We start from the raw sequence: 19,674 nt of genomic DNA on the forward strand, positions 1-19,674 counted from the left end.
CCTCCCAAGTGCTGGGATAGAACATTTTTATTTTATGCTTTTCTTACCTCACTCAGATCCTGAAGCCTCTAGCTACTCTATTGAAAGTTCTGCTCCAGCCCAAGTGGGAACGCTGTCCCTCAGAGTTCCCAGCCAGGTCCTATGCCTGTGTCTCATGGGCCTTCTGTGTGTCTGTGCCAATACCACTGTTCAGCTTACCAAGACTCTGAATGCTCATGCACACCTAACTTGTAGCTTCCTCAACAGTATCAGAAAGGTAAATGGTAAAACACAGCTACCAATACTCTTCTACTGGACATTACAATGCATAATTCCAATCCTGGTTTCCTTATAGTAGGACCCAAAGTGAGCCACACCTGAGGATCCAACTAACAGCTGGCCACAACTTTAGTGGGCATTTATGGTTTCCCTCTTCATCATTATTCCCAGACATAGTCTTAAACTCCTTACATGGGATTAGGTCTTGTAATTTGGAGATTATTTAAAGTTATATGGGAGGGTATCCTGTGGTGATATACGGTTTATGATCTAATAAAGCCTGCCTGGAGATCAGAATGCAAAGCTTGCCTCAGCCATAGAAGCTGGGTGGTGGTGGCATACATCTTTAATTCCAGGACTCGAGAGATAGAGGCAGATGGATCTCTGTGAGTTCAAGGCCACCCTGGACTACATGAGAGTGTATCAGTCTAAAAGAGAAACAGAGCTCAGGCCTTTAATCCCAGCACTAGAGAGAATATAAGGAGCTCAGTGCAGTCTCAGGAGCAGTCTGAGATTTGGTGAAGAGCAGTGCTGTCTGGAGATGCAATCTGAGGTTTGGTGGATCGCCCCTTTGGTCTGAGCACTGGTAGAGGTGAGAGCGCTCTGGTGGATTGGCCGCTTTGCTTCTCTGGGTTTTTATTATTTATACTACAGTATCCTTACATTCAATGTTGACATGACAACTCAAAAATCAATTTTAATATAAAAATTATTCCTAATTAAAAATTTCATTATTTTTTTATTCTATGAGTATTTTGCCTGCGTGTATGTCTATATACCTCATGCATGCTTGGTGTCCAAAGAAGCCAGAAGAGAGTATCTGACTCCCCGGGACTAGAGTTACATGTGATTGTGAATACCACAGAGCATTTGGGGATTCAAACCTGGGTCCTCTGGAAAAGAGCCAATGCTCTTAAACATTTCACCATCTCACCAGCCCACAATGGCCTTGAATATACTCTGTAGGTGAAGATGGCCTTAGATTTCTGATCCTCCTGCCTGCAGCTTCCAAGTGCTGGGATTACAGGCAAGCACCACCACACTCATTTTTATGCTGTTCCAGGGAATTAATCCAGAATTATATGCATGTTGTGCAATGTTGTGGAATATTATTTCAAGATGTGTTACATTTGATTATGCTTTGGAACATTTGTTTAACGATGTTGAATTCTTTTATGCTGCATTTGTTTAACTGTGAAACTGTGTAACTTTGCTTATCCAAAACACCTGATTGGTCTAATTAAGAGCTGAATGGCCAATAGCAAGGCAGGAGGGAGAAATAAGTCAGGCTGGCAGGGGAAGAGAATAAGAGAAGATTAGAGGAAGATCAAGGAATGAGAGAAGGAGAGAACAGAGAAGATGCCAACCACAGAGTGAAAGCAAGAATACAGAAGAAAAGGAAAAAGCCCAGAGGCTTTATGTGTGTGATTTATTTTAGGAGCTGGGTGGCTGGGTGGCCGGCCCCCAAAAGAGCAAAGAGTAAAAACAACCAACAATGCAAGTGCCTGAAGCCTTGGACACAATATAAAAGTTGTATCTGGGTAAGGAAATATCTTAGACCCATTCTGAGTAGACACCAAGGCAAGCTAGCTATCTATGCTTTCTTGGCTCCACAATGCTGGAGAGAGAACCCAGTGTCTCATGTGTCAAAGCATGAATTACTCTAGCTCTATGCTTTTAGGTTTGTTTTGTCCTTATTTCTGTCTGCGGGGAAGGGGGGAGAACCTGATGGAGGCCAGAGGAGAAAGAACTCATGTTTTCAGTATGAAATAAATCTGAAAACCTACATGACTATGCCTGGAGCTATGGATTAGTTGGCAACCTCATGATCCTTCCTTGGCTGCCATGGCCACACTTTTCTTGGCTCCTCTTTGGTCTTTTGAGAGTAGGTATCTTATGTCATTTATGTACATTTTTTTATGTATCTGTCCTGAGAAGTTGGTATTTCTGGATCTCTGAATTGGTGCAATGTCAGTTCTGGGAAATTCCTGGCAAACTTCATCTTTAATCTTTTTTCTCCAGAAACTGATTAAAGGAGAATCTGTGCAGAAATACACATAGCTCAATGGGAGAGTGCTTGCTGGGCCTGTGTAAAGACCTAAACAAAATACAAACAGCAGCTGGGCAGTGGTGGCGCACGCCTTTAATCCCAGCACTCGGGAGGCAGAGGCAGGCAGGGATCTCTGTGAGTTTGAGGCCGGGCTGGACCAACAGCCTCCGAAACAATACAGAGAAACCCTGTCTCGTAAAATCAAAAAAAAAAAAAAAAAAAAAACACAAACAGCAGGCGGATGTGCCCTCACACAGCCCCCCCTCCTTCTGCAAATCACCCATTTTCTGAGAAATCTTGGGCGGCCATTTGGTTTCCTGCAGTCTCTGGTTCCTTTTGTTTGTTTTTCTAAGACAGGGTCTCACTAAGTAGCTCTGGGTGTCTTTCACTCTGTAGACCAGGGTGACCTCAGAGAGATCCTCCCGCCTCTGCCTCCAGAGTGCTGGGAGGAAAGGCACAAGCCACCATGTCTACCCAGTGTCAGGTTTTTTTTTTAAACCTTGCCCAACCCCTGCAGCTTACTGTGCTTCTACAGTTTAACAGTGTCTTTCATCTATTTGGATGTTGTTTTTTCGCTTTTAATAGTTCTAAATTTCCCATATCCTCATTTTTATAGCAGTTTTTTTCCATTCTGGTTTCTATTCCCATTTTTTTTTATAAAAAAAAGACAGTCATTATGAAGAGATTTTGTGACATATGATTTCCTCATATGGTCAGGAGCATATCTTCTCACTCCAATTTTTTTGTTTGTCTGTTTTTGAGACAGTGTTTCTCTAGTTAACAGCCGAGCTCTTCTGGAACTAGCTCTTGTAGACCAGGCTGTCCTTGATCTCAGAGCTCCGCCTGCCTCTGCCTCCTGAATGCTGGGGTTAAAGGTGTGCACCACCATGCTTTCTCACTCCAATTTTAAGTGCCCCACAAACTAATCTTGGTTTCTGTCAAGAATGATAGAAGTTTTTTTTAAATTCAAGATAAAGTCCTGTTCTTTGAAGAGTATAAACTTAGATTCTACACATATGAAGCTGGATCTGGGAAGGCAAATCTTTAATTCCAGCTCCTGTAGAGGCTGAGACAAGAGATCTGCAAGTTCAAGGTCAGTGCCTAGGCAGCAGTTAAATGATACCTGTCTCAAAGACACCAGTTTAAAAAGGTCTGTGGACAAAACCCAACAGCAGAGCACTTGTGTAGCGCTTAACAGAAATCCCATGTAATTTCAAGTTCCCCACTCCCCAAGCACACACCAAAAGCAACCACCACACATGGACAGGCAGACAATGGAGGAATGCCTCAAGCCTATGAGTCCCCCAAGCACGGGGACACCGTGGGCCTGTCTCCCTGTCCTGCTTTTACAGGTGGTGTGGACTGTCTGTTTCTCAGCTTTAGCTCCCCACATGAGCATTTTACAGCCGAAATTTAAAAATCATCCCATCTGCTGAGGGATAATTCTTTTGTACACCGTGAAGATGTCTCTGTTTAACCTCCCCCACATAAGGCATCTTCTGATTGGCTTAATAAAGAGCTGAATGGCCAACAACTAGGCAGGAGAGGACAGGCATGACTAGCAGAGAGAGATAGGAACTCTGGGAGAAATCTGCGTTGAGTGGGATTCCCCAGGAGACTTGGAGGAAGTTGGACACACAGTATAAAGCAGTAATGAGCCATGTGGCAGAATTTTAGTTGGGAACAAGCGTAATCTAAGGCCAAGCTTTCATAATTAATCAGCTACACCCATCTCATGGCAGGAGCCCCTGAGCTGATCACAGTTTCACTTTCTTCTTTGTTCCTATAATCTGGAAATTTCCTTTTCTCAAAGTTGGTTTAACTTTCACTCAGATACTTTGAAAATCTCCAGATGTGTATATGTGGGTGGCCGGAGGAAGGCTGACTTCCATGACCTCCGCTCTCCCTACCTTTGTGCTAGGTGTGGTGGCAGCAGCCCATAGTCCTAGCACTCAGGAAACAGAGGCAAGACCAGACATTCAAGGTCATCATCATCTGCTACAGAGATTCAGGCCAGCCTGAACTTATGAGACCCTGTTGTTCCCCAAAGCCCATAAAAGGCTAAATGAAATACTTTATTCAACAAAGAAAAGAAAGAGGGGCTGGAGAGATGGCTCAGCAGTTAAAAGCACTGGCTGCTCTTCCAGAAGACCCAGCATCTGCATGGCAGTTTAACCCTATCTGTAATTCCAATTCTAGAGGATTCAACACCCTCAAACAGACATATATGTAGGCAAAACATCAATGCACATTAAAAATATAAAAATAAAATTTTTAAAGAAAATGGGGTTATAAATATGAGAGCCTAAAATCTGGTCATTATTGCCCACATAAAAGCCAGACATACACATTGGGAGCATCTATTATATATAATGCTAGTACTACAACAGGGCATATGCAGTAGGAAAATGAGAAAAAAAGACCCTGACTCAAAACAAGGTAAAAGCTGGATATAATGGTGCACACCTTTAATCCTGCAGTTGAAAACAAACACAGGTGAATATTTCTGAGTTCAAGGCCAGCCTATTCTATAGTCAAAGCTATAAAATGAGATCCTATCCTGTCAAATAAATAAAGAGGGAGGGGCAGAAGACAAAGATCAACACCTGAAGTTGTTTTCTAACCTGCACACTCATGCTGTGGTACACACATACCTGCATTCACACACATCGAAAAATTAAAATATGGGTGCCAGCCCTCAGCTCTGATGTGAAACTCAAAGATTAATCTTCTCTTGTCTCTTTAGTTTGATGCTGCTATACCAACTACCTGAGTGGTCATTATGGACCAGAAGACAAGACAAAAATATTGGGATTCTTTTTCTAGACATGTTTGTGCACAAGAACATGTATATACTACATAAATCCTCAACAACAAAAAGTGTACGGCCATAACATGAAGATTTTTGAAAGTGTTTTTCAATGGAACCACTAATACACTTGGGGCATTAAGCTAAGCAGACACATGGAAACACTAGACTGACTTAACAGAACTCAACCTTTTAAAAAAGGTTGAGTTGGAGAGATGGCTCAAAGGTTAAGAGCACTGGCTACTCTTCCAGAGGTCCCGAGTTCAGTTCCCAGCAACCACATGGTGACTCACAACCATCTATAATGAGATCTGGTGCTCTCTTCTGATGTGCAGGCATACATCCAAGCAGAACAGTGTATACATAATAAGTAAACCTTTAAAAAACAAACAAAAGGATTTATTTATGTGTTTGCCTGCACTTGTGCACCAAGTTGCATGCCTGGTGCCTGGAGAGCAGAAGAGGGTATCAGATCCCTTAGAACTACACTTATACGCCGGGCAGCAGTGGCGCACGCCTATAATCCCAGCACTTGGGAGGCAGAGGCAGGTGGATCTCTGTGAGTTCGAGACCAGCCTGGTCTACTGAGCGAGTTCTAGGACAGGCTCCAAAACAATACAGAGAAACCCTGTCTTGAAAAACAAAAACGGGAAAAAAAAAAAAAAGAACTACAGTTATGAACAGTGGTGCTGGCAACTGGTACCTGGAGAGCAGAAGAGGGTATCAGATCCTTAGAACTACAATGGTGCTGGCAACTGAACTGAGCCATCTCTCCAGCCCCAAAGGCTAGAAATAGAATAGGCAATAAACAAACAAAAGCCACCTTAATATCTGCTATAAGAAGTTAGGAAACACACAAAGGTTTCTGATCTGAAGCACTGGACAAAGACACTAAGAGATAAGCTGTATGGTGGCTCAAGACTTTAATTCCAGCAGAGACAAGTGCATCATTTTGAGTTCACAGCCAGCCTAGAGTACAACGTGAATTCCAGAAAAGTCATAGATACATAGATAGATCCTACAACCACCAATCTTAAAAAAGAAAAGAAAGAAAAATGAAGGCATTTTGGAAAACAGTAGGGATCCATCGGTTGCTAAATTTAGGGGGGGAAAAGCAGCAAAAACCAGACAACAAATAAACCTAGATAAATTAAATTTTATAAAAATTCCTAGTTGTCATGATATAAAATTCAAAGTTAGGTCCCAGCACTCGGGAGGCAGAGGCAGGCGATCTCTGTGAGTTCGAGGCCAGCCTGGTCTACAGAGCGAGTTCCAGGACAGCCTCCAAAGCCACAGAGAAACCCTGTCTCGAAAAACCAAAAAAAAAAAAAAAAAAAAAAAAATCAAAGTTAGGGTTGGGATCTAGCTTAGTGGTAAGAATATGTGCACTTGGCATACAGGAGGCCCTGGATTCCATCCCTACCATGCTCCACTCAAGTTTAAACTGGTTGCCTTTTATTTTATCTAACAATTTTATGAATATAATGGTAGGTTTCAGAAATAGGGAAGAGAACAGGTTGCTGTGGAATAATAATTTCTGTACACTGTAAATTATGCTGATTGGTTTTATTTTAGTAAAGAAGCTGACTGGCCAATAGCTGGACAGGATAAAGTAGGAGAGAAAACTAGACTGGGAAGGAGGGCAGAGTCAGAGGAGTCGCCATGGAGACACGAAGAAGAACAGGAGGTACAAGATGAAAGAGGTAACGCCACGTGGAAGAATGTAAGCTAATATAAATGGGTTAATTTAAGGTATAAGAGCTAGTAATAAACCTGAGCTATCGGTCAAGCAATTATAATAAATATTGAGTCTCCACAGTTAGTTATTTGGGAACTGGTAGGTGGGAAACAAAAGTCTGCCTACAACAGGTAGATGTGAAAAATAATTTAGATTCAATAAGCTGGGCCTGCAAGAGGGCTCAGCAGATAAAATGTTTTTGGTCAGTCCCAGAACACACACAAAGATAGAACGAACCAGTCCACAGAGTTGCCCCCCTCCCCCCCCGCACACACACACACACACACACACACACACACACACACACACACACACACACACACACACACACACAAGTAATACACTTTCAGGGTAGCAGCTCTGCAACAGCTTACCTGCATGGTGACAAGTCTGTCATCAACCATCACCTCCTTGGTCAGAAAGTCTGCTCCTATTGTGGCTTTGTATTGGTTACTAAACTTCTTATTCACATACTGGTTCATGAGTGATGTCTTTCCAACACTGGAATTGGAGAAAATCACAAGTCTAAGTCAAATTAGGGACTGAAACTAACTTGTGCTTTCAATTTAAAAAGCAACCTGTCTGGGCTTGAGATAGCTGAGTTGGTACAGTGCTTACCTGACACACACAAGGCCCTTTAAAACAAAACATTTTATCAAAGCAACCTACCTGTCACAATTTCAAACAGGTGCCTCTCTCTCAGCCAAGGGGAGCACTGACAAATCACCCTACCATCACATACTAAAAGGTTTGTATTTTCTTGGGATGGTGCAGGGGGAGGGGCTGGCAGGATGGCTCAGCAGGTGTGGAGGTTTGAATGAGAAAGGTCCCCAAAGGCTCATATATTTGAGTACTTGGTCTCTTGTTGGAGGATGTGTCACTGTGGATAGGCTTTAAGGTTTCGAAAGATACCTCTACACTCTGCCTAGCGGCTGTGAGTTCAATACTAAGCTCCTAGCTACTGCTCCAGTACAGGCTGGCATGCTGCCATGCTCCCCACCATGAGTCATGGACTCCCCCTGTGAACTGTAAGCACCCCAATAAACTCTTGCTTCTGTAAGTTGCCTTTGTCATTGTGTCTCATCACAACAGTAGAAACGTAACTAAAACATCAGGTAAAGACACAGCCAAACCCAGGGTTCATAAGGGGTGGCGGTGGGGAGTGGGGGTGGTTCTTGCAAATTATACTCTGACCTCCACACATGCACCAAGGCATGTGCAACTCACACACATATACAGACACAAAATGAATACCCCATACACATACAAAATAAATAAATGTGGTAAAAACAAATACAGGGAGAGGAAGGATTAGCTCAGTGACAGTGTCCCTTTGTTTCCAACACAGCATTACAAAACAAAAACACAAAACAAGAAACCATAGTACAGATGTCCATCATATATGGAACACAGTTTATAAATTTCAGTACAGGTAGCTCAGATGGCAGAGCTGATATATTAATTTTTTTTCCCTTCCGGAAGGCAGGCAAATATATACTCCCAAAAGAAATTTCTTTGCCGGGCGTTGGTGGCGCACGCCTTTAATCCCAGCACTCAGGAGGCAGAGGCAGGCGGATCTCTGTGAGTTCGAGGCCAGCCTGGTCTACAAAGCGAGTTCCAGGACAGCCTCCAAAGCCACAGAGAAACCCTGTCTCGAAAAACCAAAAAAAAAAAAAAAAAAAGAAGAAGAAGAAGAAGAAATTTCTTTAATAAGATGACTCTGCCATTGCAAAACCATCACTGTGATCTCAGACGTTTAGTGTGTTACTCAGTTTGACTAAGCAATACCAGGAAGAAGCCACTGACTTCAGCTGACACAGAGCAGAAAGCATCAGTACACAGCCAGAAAAGAATGTTCCTCCAAGCCAGGTGGAGCACCTCATGCCTGGGATCCAGTGCTTGAAAGGCTGAGGGAACAGGACTGGAAGCTTGAGGCCAGATTGGTCTACACAGTGAGTACAAGAGCAAGCTGAGACACTTTTTTCTTTTCTTTTTGGTTTCAAAAATAAAGCCTAAGCAAAGCACAACAAAAGAACTTATGAGATGGCTTGGCAGGTAAGGTACCTGCTGGCAAGCCTGATGACCTGAATTCAATCCCCAGGACTCCAATGGTGAAAGGAAAAACAACACATTATCTCCTGACCTCTATACACACATGTACACATAATAATAAATAAAATGTAATATTAAAAGAAGGCAAAGAATGTTCCTCCCAAGGAATTTTTTAAAGGTTTATTTATTTATTACATATACAGTATTCTGCCAGAAGAGGGCACTACATTGAATTGTAGGTGGTTGTGAGCCACAATGTGGTTGCTGGGAATTGAACTCAGGAACTCTGGAAAAACAGTCAGTGCTCTGAGCCACCTCTCCAGCCTACTCCCAAGGAATTTTTTTCACCAAGAAAACTTACCCACCAAGTGTTTGCTTAAGGTAATGCAAACTTTAGCTCTAACCTTTGTCCATAGTTTTCCACAAAGTAACAATCATATTCAGAGGACCTAGACATACACACAGTCCAAGGCAACAGTACTTGGCTGGGTGTAGCTCAATGGCTGACCACTGACTTCATGTGTGAGGCCGTGGGTTCCATGCCCTGTACTGCAGCATAATAGAACTCACAGGGGGAAGTGAGGTCTGTAATGGATGGAAGTCCTGAGACTAAGTTCAGCTAAGTCAGGGCAGCACAATCTAAGGACCGTATCATTTCTGACAGACACTATGCCTGCACTCCATTCCACTGGTATACAATTGCAGAAGCAAGGGTTCCTTAAGCAACTCAAATAGGCCAAATGAGCTTTGGAATAGAGGGGAGCACCTTCCTTTTACATGTTCTTAATGTCTTCTTAAACAGGGTCTATGCTGTCCAGACTGGCTTTAACCTTTCAGGCTTAAGTGACCATCCCATCTCAGCCTTCCAAGTAGCTCGTGTGACAGGCATGTGCCACTGTGCAACTTACTATTTTTATACACAGACCCTCAGTGAAGTAAGGCTGTCATGAGTCACATAAGAAACCAAGCCCGAAAACTGTAACAGAAAACTGGGAGGCACAGGCAGACAGGTCTCTGTGAGTTTGAGGCCTGCCTGGTTTACACAATGAGTTCCAGGACAACCAAGACTACAGGATAAGACCCTGTTTCAACTCCCCTCCCTCCCCTCCAAAAAAGGAAAAGAAAAAGCCTACTAGACAACCTTAATAGACATTGAAGAATTCATTACTTGGTAAGTGGGCAACTTAGAAACAAAATCCAGTCTTTTGGTCCTGGCTTTTCCACAGACAAGCCTTGGTCAGACACAGGAGGAAGGCATTGCACATGTGGGCAGACCCACATCTGCATAGACAAGGTACTAATAACAAGAGATCATAAGATCAGCACCGGCCAGATGATACAGAAGGAAATTCATAAAAATGAATATCATTTATTGCATTCAGACTCCCCACTCCCACCCCCCAAACAAAACCCAAACCCAAACATGTTAAAGGAAACAGTGATACAGCTGTGGCAGAGTGCCTGCCTAATGTTCAAGGCAAACATAAGCTCACATGCCCATGCTAAAAATCAAAGAACAAAAATACACAGCAAAGGAACATTTAAATCTCTTCTATTATCCCAACATTAAGACTAGAGTAAGGCCCAGAGCAGAGTGTAGAGCTGTCAGTCATGGCATCAGTGAAGTGAAGCTTCAAGCTCATCTGTGAGCTCACATCCGTGAGAAACACTTACCCAGAATCTCCCAGGATGATGACCTTCAGCAACACTTTCTTCCTAGAGGTCATCCTTTAAGCTGCAGGAAGGAGGAGAAAAGCACAGGTGAGCTGAGAAAACACCAAAGAGGACATTGCTCCTGGACTGCCACTCTACCCAGCCAGGAAGAGAGCTCCAGCCTCACTCAGATTGCCCCTGGGTCCTGATAGAGAGCAGTATCCTCAGCAGAACCATGAACCCTTGAGCTAGCCTACACAGCAGGGCAGGAGCTGCAAGGATGAAGACATTGCCCTCTCTCTCTAATGCTGGATCCATTCCTAAAATCAGCAGTTGGGACTAATGCTACAAACGCAGGTGAAGATTTGCCTCACTGCTTAAGCACTACTTTCTCAGCAAAGGAGCCACTTTACTTATTTTTCATTTTGTTTTTACAAGACAGGGTTTCTATGTACCTCTCTCTCGGTGTCCTGAAACTCTCTCTGGCAGACCAGGCTGTCCTCAAAAGTTTTTTCTGCCTCTGCCTCCCTGGTGCTGAGATTAAAAGCCTGAGCCACACACCTGGCTAGGAACCACTTTATTTAAGCAGCACTGGTGCTCATTAGTTTTATGTCAACTTGACACAAGCTAGAGAGGAGGGAACATCAATTGAGAAAATGTCTCCATAAGATCAGGCTGTAGGCTGGTCTGTAGGTCATTTTCTTAATTAGTGGTTGATGTGGAAGAGCCCAGACCTTTGTAGGTGGTGCCAACCCTGGGCTGGTGGTCTTGGATTCCACAAGAAAGCAGAATGAGCAAGCCAGGAGGAGCAGTCCAGTAAACAGCTATCTTCTATGGCTTCTGCATCAACGCCTGCCTCCAAGTTCCCATCTGGTTTGAGTTCCTGCCTTGGCTTCCCTCAATGAACTGTGACTTGGGATATGTAGGCCAAATAAACCCCATTGTCCCCAAGGTACTTTTAGTCATGGTATTTCATCACAGCAATTGTAACCTAACAAAGACACATCACTGTTTTGGAATAGAACATTTGTTTGACTATGTAAAGATGTGTTGCATTTGTTTGTCTATATAAAGATGTGTTATTGTTTTACCTTGTGTGCTTAAGGCACCTGATTAGTCTAATTAAAAAGCTGAATGGCTAATAGCTGGGGAAAGGAGGGATAGGCAGGGCTGGCAAGCAGAGAGGAAAGGGAGCCAGGAAAGCAGGATGGACAGTGTCTAGATGAAATAACCGAGTCTTGAGGCAGCACATAAATTAATAGAAATGGATTAATTTAAGTTTAAAGCTAGCTAGAAACAAGACTAAGCTCAGGCCAAGCATTCATAATTAATAAGTCTCTTTGTCATGATTTGGGTGCTGGCGGTCCTAGAAAGCCTGCTACACACCAGGCTCTCTCCCCCAACTACTGTTTGCTGCTTTAAGCACTTATACTCATCTGTATGTATGCTATCTATATTCTCCCTTTTCTAACAGTTTTACTCACTGTGTACCATTGCCAAGTAAAGAATTAACAAACATGGGATTAGCAGATGAACAGTACTTGGCAGTGCAACTCTAGGGATGATGTTTTAAAAAAAAAAATCATGCTTTGGGGTGGGGTGGGGCAAGGAAGGAGGACAGTGGCAGTGGGAGGTTACACAGAAGGAGTAAGGAGACCAAGAAGCCACTCAATCTGGAGAAGACATGCCCACTGCTACTGAAAAGTCTTCACCATCAGTAATGGTCACTGCCGCAGCCAAATGTAGAATTCTCCCTCAGAAGCATGCCTACCTGAGGGAGGGCTGCAGATCTACACTTGTGGACATAGCCTTGAAAGACCTGGAGTGAAAGAAGTCCACCCTGAAGCTGGAACAACACACACTTCATTCGATTTTGCAATTGTTTCTATGGCTCCTAAAAGACCTGGCTATGGAGTTAAGGAAGCCAGAAACATGTCTTGAGAAAGGGTCCTGACTATCCTATGACCCAAAGTCACAGAAGTCCTGGATAGGTGGGTGATTGTTTGGACTTAGCAATCACCCTTCCAGACCAAACACCACCTCCTTCAAGGTAGATGAGACCACATGAATATCTGTTTATTTTCTGGAATTTATTTTTTCAAGTAGTTCTGTAGAATAAACCTTCACACAGGAAAACTGTACACAGAAAAGAAAGGGAACGGAATGGCAGACTAGGCTGGCAAGCCACCTCAGTGGGTAAAAGTCTTTGCTGTCAAGTGTGACAACTGAGCTCAATGCCTGAGCCCCACATGGTGGGGTGAACTGACCCTGTCCCCCAAGCTGTCCTATGACCTTCACACGTACCTTAAGTCATACAAATGCCTCTCAGCTTCAAACATACACTCCAGACAATATATGAAATAAAAGTTGTAAGAGGAAGAGAGCCCAGAAATACAGTATCATTACCTTAAACAACAGAAAGCTAACGGACTGAAATTGAACAGAACTGCAAACGGTAGCAAAAACTTCTTACTGGTTAAAAAACAAACGACTGGAAATGCTAGCAACTCGCAGGTCAGACAGTACCAATGCTGATGTCCTCTAGCACAGTGGAGAGAGAAGGCAGGAAGTAGTGGCTCAGCTACACTTTCTGGAGTGCCCAGAAAAATGAGAGAGTGAGTGATAGCTGGTTCTGAGAGGGCAAGAAGAGTATCAGTATCACCAGTCGGGTAAGGAAGAAGGAAGGGGATGAGGGGGTGGCTCTGGTCGGGTCACTGCTATAAAATACTGAGGTCATTTTTGAGGAGAGCTTGGAAGACAGGATTCAGTAACAGGTCACACTGACTTGTGTACCTCTCTCCGTGCAGCAATGCCCTTGGCAATTTAGCTACTGACTCCAAATCCAGGCTCCAGACTCCCAGGGCAGAGGTCAGATTGTGTCTTCAGTGACAGTTCTGAGGTGTCTACAAAGTGGCCTTTACTCTTTCTGCACTACCTGGGCAGTTGAGGTTCTATGTGTGATCTGAGGCACTCTGCTATCTTGAGAGGGAAGTTGGAACAGCACAAAACTCAAAAAAGACAGCCATGTTGCCACTCTTTTTTTTTTTTTTTTTTTTGAGACAGGGTTTTTCTGTGGCTTTGGAGGCTGTCCTGGAACTAGCTCTTGTAGACAGGCTGGCCTCGAACTCACAGAGATCCGCCTGCCTCTGCCTCCCAAGTGCTGGGATTAAAGGCGTGCGCCCGGCTTTGTGTTGCCACTCTTAATGGGAACAGTTACCAATCACAGTCCTTCCTCTTAATGAAGCTGTTGCCTCCACCCACACGTTTGTGTGTGTGTGTGTGTGTGTGTGTGTGTGTGTGTGTGTGTGTGTGTGTGTGGTTTTCACTTGTTTTTGAGATGCTGAAATGTATTAAGACTGGAATATATATATACATATATATATATATACACATACATACAGCATAATGGTCATGCCTAATTGATATGTTCTAGGAATTTATGCCAATCCTCTTGGTAAGTAGTTGCTAGTCTATAGTTTACTTAAAACTACCATCTCTGAAAAATTCAAAAGGAACCTGCAAAAGAAATCTGACAGACAAAACATCTAAGATGAGAACAATGAAGAGTCACTCAAATGTCTTGCTTTTCCCTTGGATTTATTCATGTATACAAGCATTCTGCTCACATGAATGTCTGTGTACCAAATGTATACAAGAGACCTGCAGAAGTCAGAAGCAGCTGTTGGATCCCGTGGAGCTGATGTTACAGACTCTTGTGAGCTATCATGTGTGTGCTGGGAATCAAACTTGGGCCATCTCTCCAGCCCCATGTCTTACATTTTTAGTTCTATCTCTCTCCTGTGGATTTTGGAAGCGCTACTCTAACATTTATTTTTATTTTTTTCTGTGTATGAGTGTTTTGTCTACATGTGTATATGTGTACCATGTGGAAGCTCTAATACATGATCTCTAAATTATTCTACTGACAGAACTCTTCAGACCCAGGACCATCATCAATGGGTGCCATAATAATCTTACTAAATTAGCTAAACAAATAAAGGTGGCAGTAGACTACAAGCAGAAATCATACCAAACACAGACATAAAATACTTGCGAGTGGGAAGGAGACACGAAACAAAACAGTGTAGGAAATGTCATAATGAAACCTGTTACTCTGTATGCTAACTGTATGTTCACATGTAGAATCCTAAAATCAAGTTACGCTGAAGGCAGTCATGATAACTTTGAGAACTGGGAACAGATTCCCATACACCCAGCCAGGACCTGGTCTAAAGTAGAAAAAGAGCAATGAGTCTTTCAGGCAGAGAGAACAGCATGTTCATAGGTCTCAGAGAAAGAAACAAAAGCCAACCTATTAACCACATCATATGGGGCCTTACAGGCCATGAGGAAGTCCTGAAACCACAGTCTAGAGAAGCCTACCCCATGAAGGCCCAATACTGGGGAAGACTGCAGCTATCAACATAAGAAATGATGACACTAGAATGTAGTGAGGCTAGGAGGAAATGGCATCCAGGAACAAGAGATATGGACAGTACCCTTATTGACAAGAAGATCACAAGAAACGTAGGGCTCCACTAGCAAGACAACTTGGTAGTTAGAAACAAACAAGGTAAACAGGATGATCGTGAGTCTGAAGCTAGCCTTGGTACATGGTACAGTCAAGGGTGTCTAGGCTGTATTATGAGATGCATGATAGATGGATAGATGGATGGGTGGGTGGGAGGGGATAATGTGATCAGAGGGAATGTTTGTGTTCAAGATTTTAACACCTTATGCTAAGTTGGAAACGCCTATAGCAGAAGAAATAAAAAACCCAGTGACAGATATTGGGGTTAAAGCTGAAGATCAGACAAGCAAAGCAGCCAGTCACTAAAGAGTTCTCATCTCTACCGAGGCTCAGACAGAAAGGGTAATCCTGTCCTAAGATTGCATCTGAGACTGCATTCTGCCTAGACTGCATCTTTCTACTGTCTCCTCCTGCCTTATCCTCCTCTCTCGCCCAGCCATATCACTCCTGTCTCCATCTCCTCTTAGTGCTGGGAATAAAGGAGTGTCACTCCAAGTGCTGGGATCATCTTTATGTGAGCTCTGTTTCTCTTTTAGACGGATTCAGTCTCTAGTAGCCCAAAGTGGTCTTGAATTCAGTCTGCCTGTCTCCTGAGTGCTGGGATTAAAGGTGTGTACCACCACTGCCTGGCATCTATGGCTAACTAGTGTGGCTGCTGGGATTAAAGATGTGTGCCACCACTGCCTGACTTCTATGGTTAGCTAATGTGGCTAGCTTTGCACTCTGACCTTCAGGCAAGCTTTATTTGTTGTATCATAAACAAAATATCACCACGAACATAGTGCAATATACAATATACAAAATATAGTGCAATATACAAGAAAACTGATGGAAAGAGTTACCTTTTAGAGGCTTGCTATGTGGGAAGTCAAGTAACACCAGGCAGTACAAGCAGAGCATGGCAAAGGGGGGGGGGGGACGACACACACACACATGCCAACAATCCTTGAAAAGAAGCATTCCTTCCTAGGCACTGTCAGAAATGAGTTCCAGAGGCTCAGTGGCTAAGAGTTGTAACAGCTGTGGGGACCTGAGTACAAATCCTCAGAAGCCACATGAAGAAGCTAAATGTGGTAGCTGGTGTATATCTATGACCCCACTACCCCATGATGAGATGGGGTAGTCTCTGGACAATCTTGGACAGGCTACCCTGACCTACACAAACAGGGACTATGATCAACACCCCAGGTTGCCCTCTGACCTCTCCATACATATATCATAGTTTGGGTGGGGGCTTCAAGACATTTTACTTGTTATTAATCCATCTAAAGCATCAATACATTTCCCAGAAAGTAGGACAGAAAATGTGAAGGAAAAAGAATAGATAAAGAAAAAAGAAGCAGGGGAAGGTGTAGAGGTCTGGAATGAAGACAAGTAAGACTGACTGACGGGTCAGCTCCTGAGAGCTGACTGTCAGGAGGGTAAAGGAGACAGGTGGGAGGTGGAGAACGGCTCAAGGATGTAGGTTCAAAGCCGGCAGCTAACCATGGCATACATAGGAAAGTAACCATGTTCAGAGACTGTTAAACCTTACAAGTAACCCTCTTCTCAACTAAGTCTCACTCCCAACCTCCAGGACCTACTGTGCAGTAACCATGCACACCTCCCTAGCCCCTGGAGCAGGTCTGCTCTCCTGAGTAGTGATGCTCTAGACACCATGCCACTCCACCTTTTATCATGTTGGATGTGTGACCACATGTCCTGCCAGGAGATGGGGGGAGGGAGAGGGCACAAAATAATTCATTCTTTCATGCTAACTTTCCAAAGCCTGGTAAATACTGTGGATAGTGTGCAGTCCTGCCCAGACCTTCTTTCTTTAGACACCCATTTTTAGGTGCTTCCAGCTCTATCAGGGACTATGATGCTGTTTACTCTTATTCAAATAAAGATTTTAAGCCTATTAGTCATGAAAAAAGGCTGGGTGATAAATCTGGACAAGAAGATAAAATGTGTGAAACAGCAAGATAATATGAATAAGTATTCCATGTGCCCTCCCTTAAGAGAAGAACCAATTTTATTTTTTGATATGCTACTGTTCAAAATATGCTAACAGGACCTCACACACACTAAGCAGTTGCTCCACCTGTTGGAAATACTACTTCTTTTTGCTCAGTGGCCCAGGAGCATTAAAGGGCTGAATGAAGAAGAAAGCAAAAATCCAGGAAGATTACATGAGACCTAAAAACTATTGGCAACTCCCCTCCTCTCCCCTTCTAATTTCAATAAATTCTATCCATGGTTCTCTCTCTTACTGCCATGATGTACAACAGAGGGAAACTGGCATGCATTTATTAGAGCTAAGTTGTAGAAGGTTTTTGCTATTCATTTCCACAAGCCAGTCTTAGTGCCCTTAAACACTACTGTCCCTTTGTGTTGGCCTAAGGAACTTGCATGGTGCTATCAGCGGTGACCAGTGGTACACTGCTTGTAAGGGAGCAGGAAGACAGGAAGAAGCTTCCCAAGCCTTGAGGAATCAGCCCACACCACCAGGGAGAACTGCTGTGACCCACACAGTACAGATCCTCTCAGCTATTGCATAAGTGACAAATTGTTGCTTAGAACTTAAGGCCTACAGAGAACAGTACGATTGAATGATCACAGCTAGAGACTTCAGACAGCATAGTTTGAGTCCCTACTCTTCAATGACATCTTTCTAAAAGAATCATCCTCTAGCACTCAAACATTCAATTTCCATGGGGATCAAAGTGCCCAATACCAGGCTAGGTTCTATATTATAGTTCTACTTTTTTTTTTTTTTTGTATTTTTTACTTTTGGTTGGGGATATTTTTGTATCCCAAGCAGACCTTAAACTCCATATGGAACTGAAGCTAGAGAGGTTTTGAATTCATCTTTTGCTCCCACCTGCCAAGTGCTGGGAGGCACCCTCCACCACACCTGACTTTACAGCCTTCCTTCACTGCCCTGTTCAGAGAAGGTTCTTAAAGAACTTGAGATCACATCCCATACTACAGACAAAAAGCAGAGACTCCCAAACTCTCAGGAGATGGCTACATGTTTAGATTGATCACTGGTGAAAGAGCCAGTGCTAAGACCTATGAGGACGTTCAACTGTTATGGAATTGTGTACACTGTAAAGATGTCTCTGCCTAGGGCATTTCTGATTGGTTTAAAAAGGAGCTAAATGGCTAATAGTTAGGCAGGGAAGATAGATGGAATTTCTGAGGAGAGGAAGAAGAGGATGCACCTACAGGACACAGAACAAGTCCAGACATATGAAAGGTAACGAGCCACATGATAGAACGGAGATTAATAGAAACAGGCTAATTAAGTTATAAGAACTAGTTAGAAAAAAGCCTATTTATTATTAGGCTTTATTTGTGGACTGCTACACTTAACAGATAAATATTTACTGCATAAGCCTGACAAATAGAAAAAGAATCTATTCCACATAGTTCCCTTCTGACTTCTACATGCATACCATGGCAAGCACATGTTTGGACATGGCCCTGCCCTATGTGTAGACACATACAAATAACAGCATGCATGGATGGACGGACGGACGGACGGACGGATGGATGGACGGACCAGAGATAGGCAGTATCAAGACCAGGCTATTTCAATTCCAGCCTTGAGAAGAAACAGCAGCAGTGGGAGAAAACCCGGGTTTAAATCCCACCCACTTTAACACATTCCACTGCATGAACTCAAACATGTCTCTTCTTTCATGTGAAAAACAAAAATCCTAATTACAATAATGCAGAGAATATTGATACTATGTCACTTGACATACGAAATATATCTGGAAGCCGGGCATTGGTGGCTCACGCCTTTAATCCCAGCACTCGGGAGACAGAGGCAGGCAGATCTCTGTGAGATCGAGGCCAGCCTGGTCTACGAGTTCCAAGACAGCCTCCAAAACAATACGGAGAAACCCTGTCTCGAAAAACCCAAACAAACAAACAAACAACACGGCTTCCAGGACAGCCTCCAAAACAATACAGAGAAAGCTTGTCTCAAAAAACCAAAAGAAAAGAATATATCATCACATGAGAGCCTTAGTAACTTGGATAAAAGCATTTAGCTAATCAACAAGTATTATCCCATTCTCTCAATCCCACTGCTGTGGTCTCCCATGCCAGCTTTGCGGTTTTTGCTCCATTACCCATGCATTCACTGCATGTGTCACTGACTAACATCTTCATCCTAACATGTGTTATGCATTGTATACTTCCTAATGTTTCAACATGCTTTTAACATGGAAACTCATGTTCTGTGCAGGGTTCTTGTTCAACAAAAAATGGTAGAGAGAGCTTTATGAACTTAACTAGCTAACACCAAGAGGAGAAAAAGAAAGCAGTACTGAAATCATTGGCCCTTGTCTCCAAGTGATGATTCACTCCCACAGACCAATCTGAATTCTTGCTATATGTTCCTGACTCCTTAAGTTTATTACTGCTCACATAGTCCTACTCACCCCAGGCTAAAAGATCCTATCCTCTGATTTTCATCCTCTAGACACAACTGATTTGACTTCTGCTGTGGAATAATCCTCTTGTACACTGTAGAGATTTGTCACTTGAATCAGTTTAGTAAATAAAATGCTGATTGGCCGGGAGCCAAA

At 43.2% G+C, this 19,674-nt stretch overlaps 1 protein-coding gene across 1 annotated transcript in view; it reads right to left on the reverse strand.

The window, feature by feature from the left end:
- Window positions 1-19,674, reverse strand: part of Rab7a (RAB7A, member RAS oncogene family) — a 53,173-nt gene that overhangs the window by 8,767 nt on the left and 24,732 nt on the right. The window contains exons 2-3 of the mRNA XM_040738923.1: window positions 10,582-10,642; window positions 7,230-7,356 (exon numbers count right to left, since the gene is read on the reverse strand). Coding sequence (XP_040594857.1) covers window positions 7,230-7,356; window positions 10,582-10,634 — 180 coding nt within the window. The 5' untranslated portion in view covers window positions 10,635-10,642. The remainder of the gene's footprint in view (window positions 1-7,229; window positions 7,357-10,581; window positions 10,643-19,674) is intronic.

This window comes from Mesocricetus auratus, unplaced genomic scaffold (assembly GCF_017639785.1).
Source record: "Mesocricetus auratus isolate SY011 unplaced genomic scaffold, BCM_Maur_2.0 Super-Scaffold_100676, whole genome shotgun sequence".
Classification (NCBI taxonomy): Eukaryota; Metazoa; Chordata; class Mammalia; order Rodentia; family Cricetidae; genus Mesocricetus; species Mesocricetus auratus.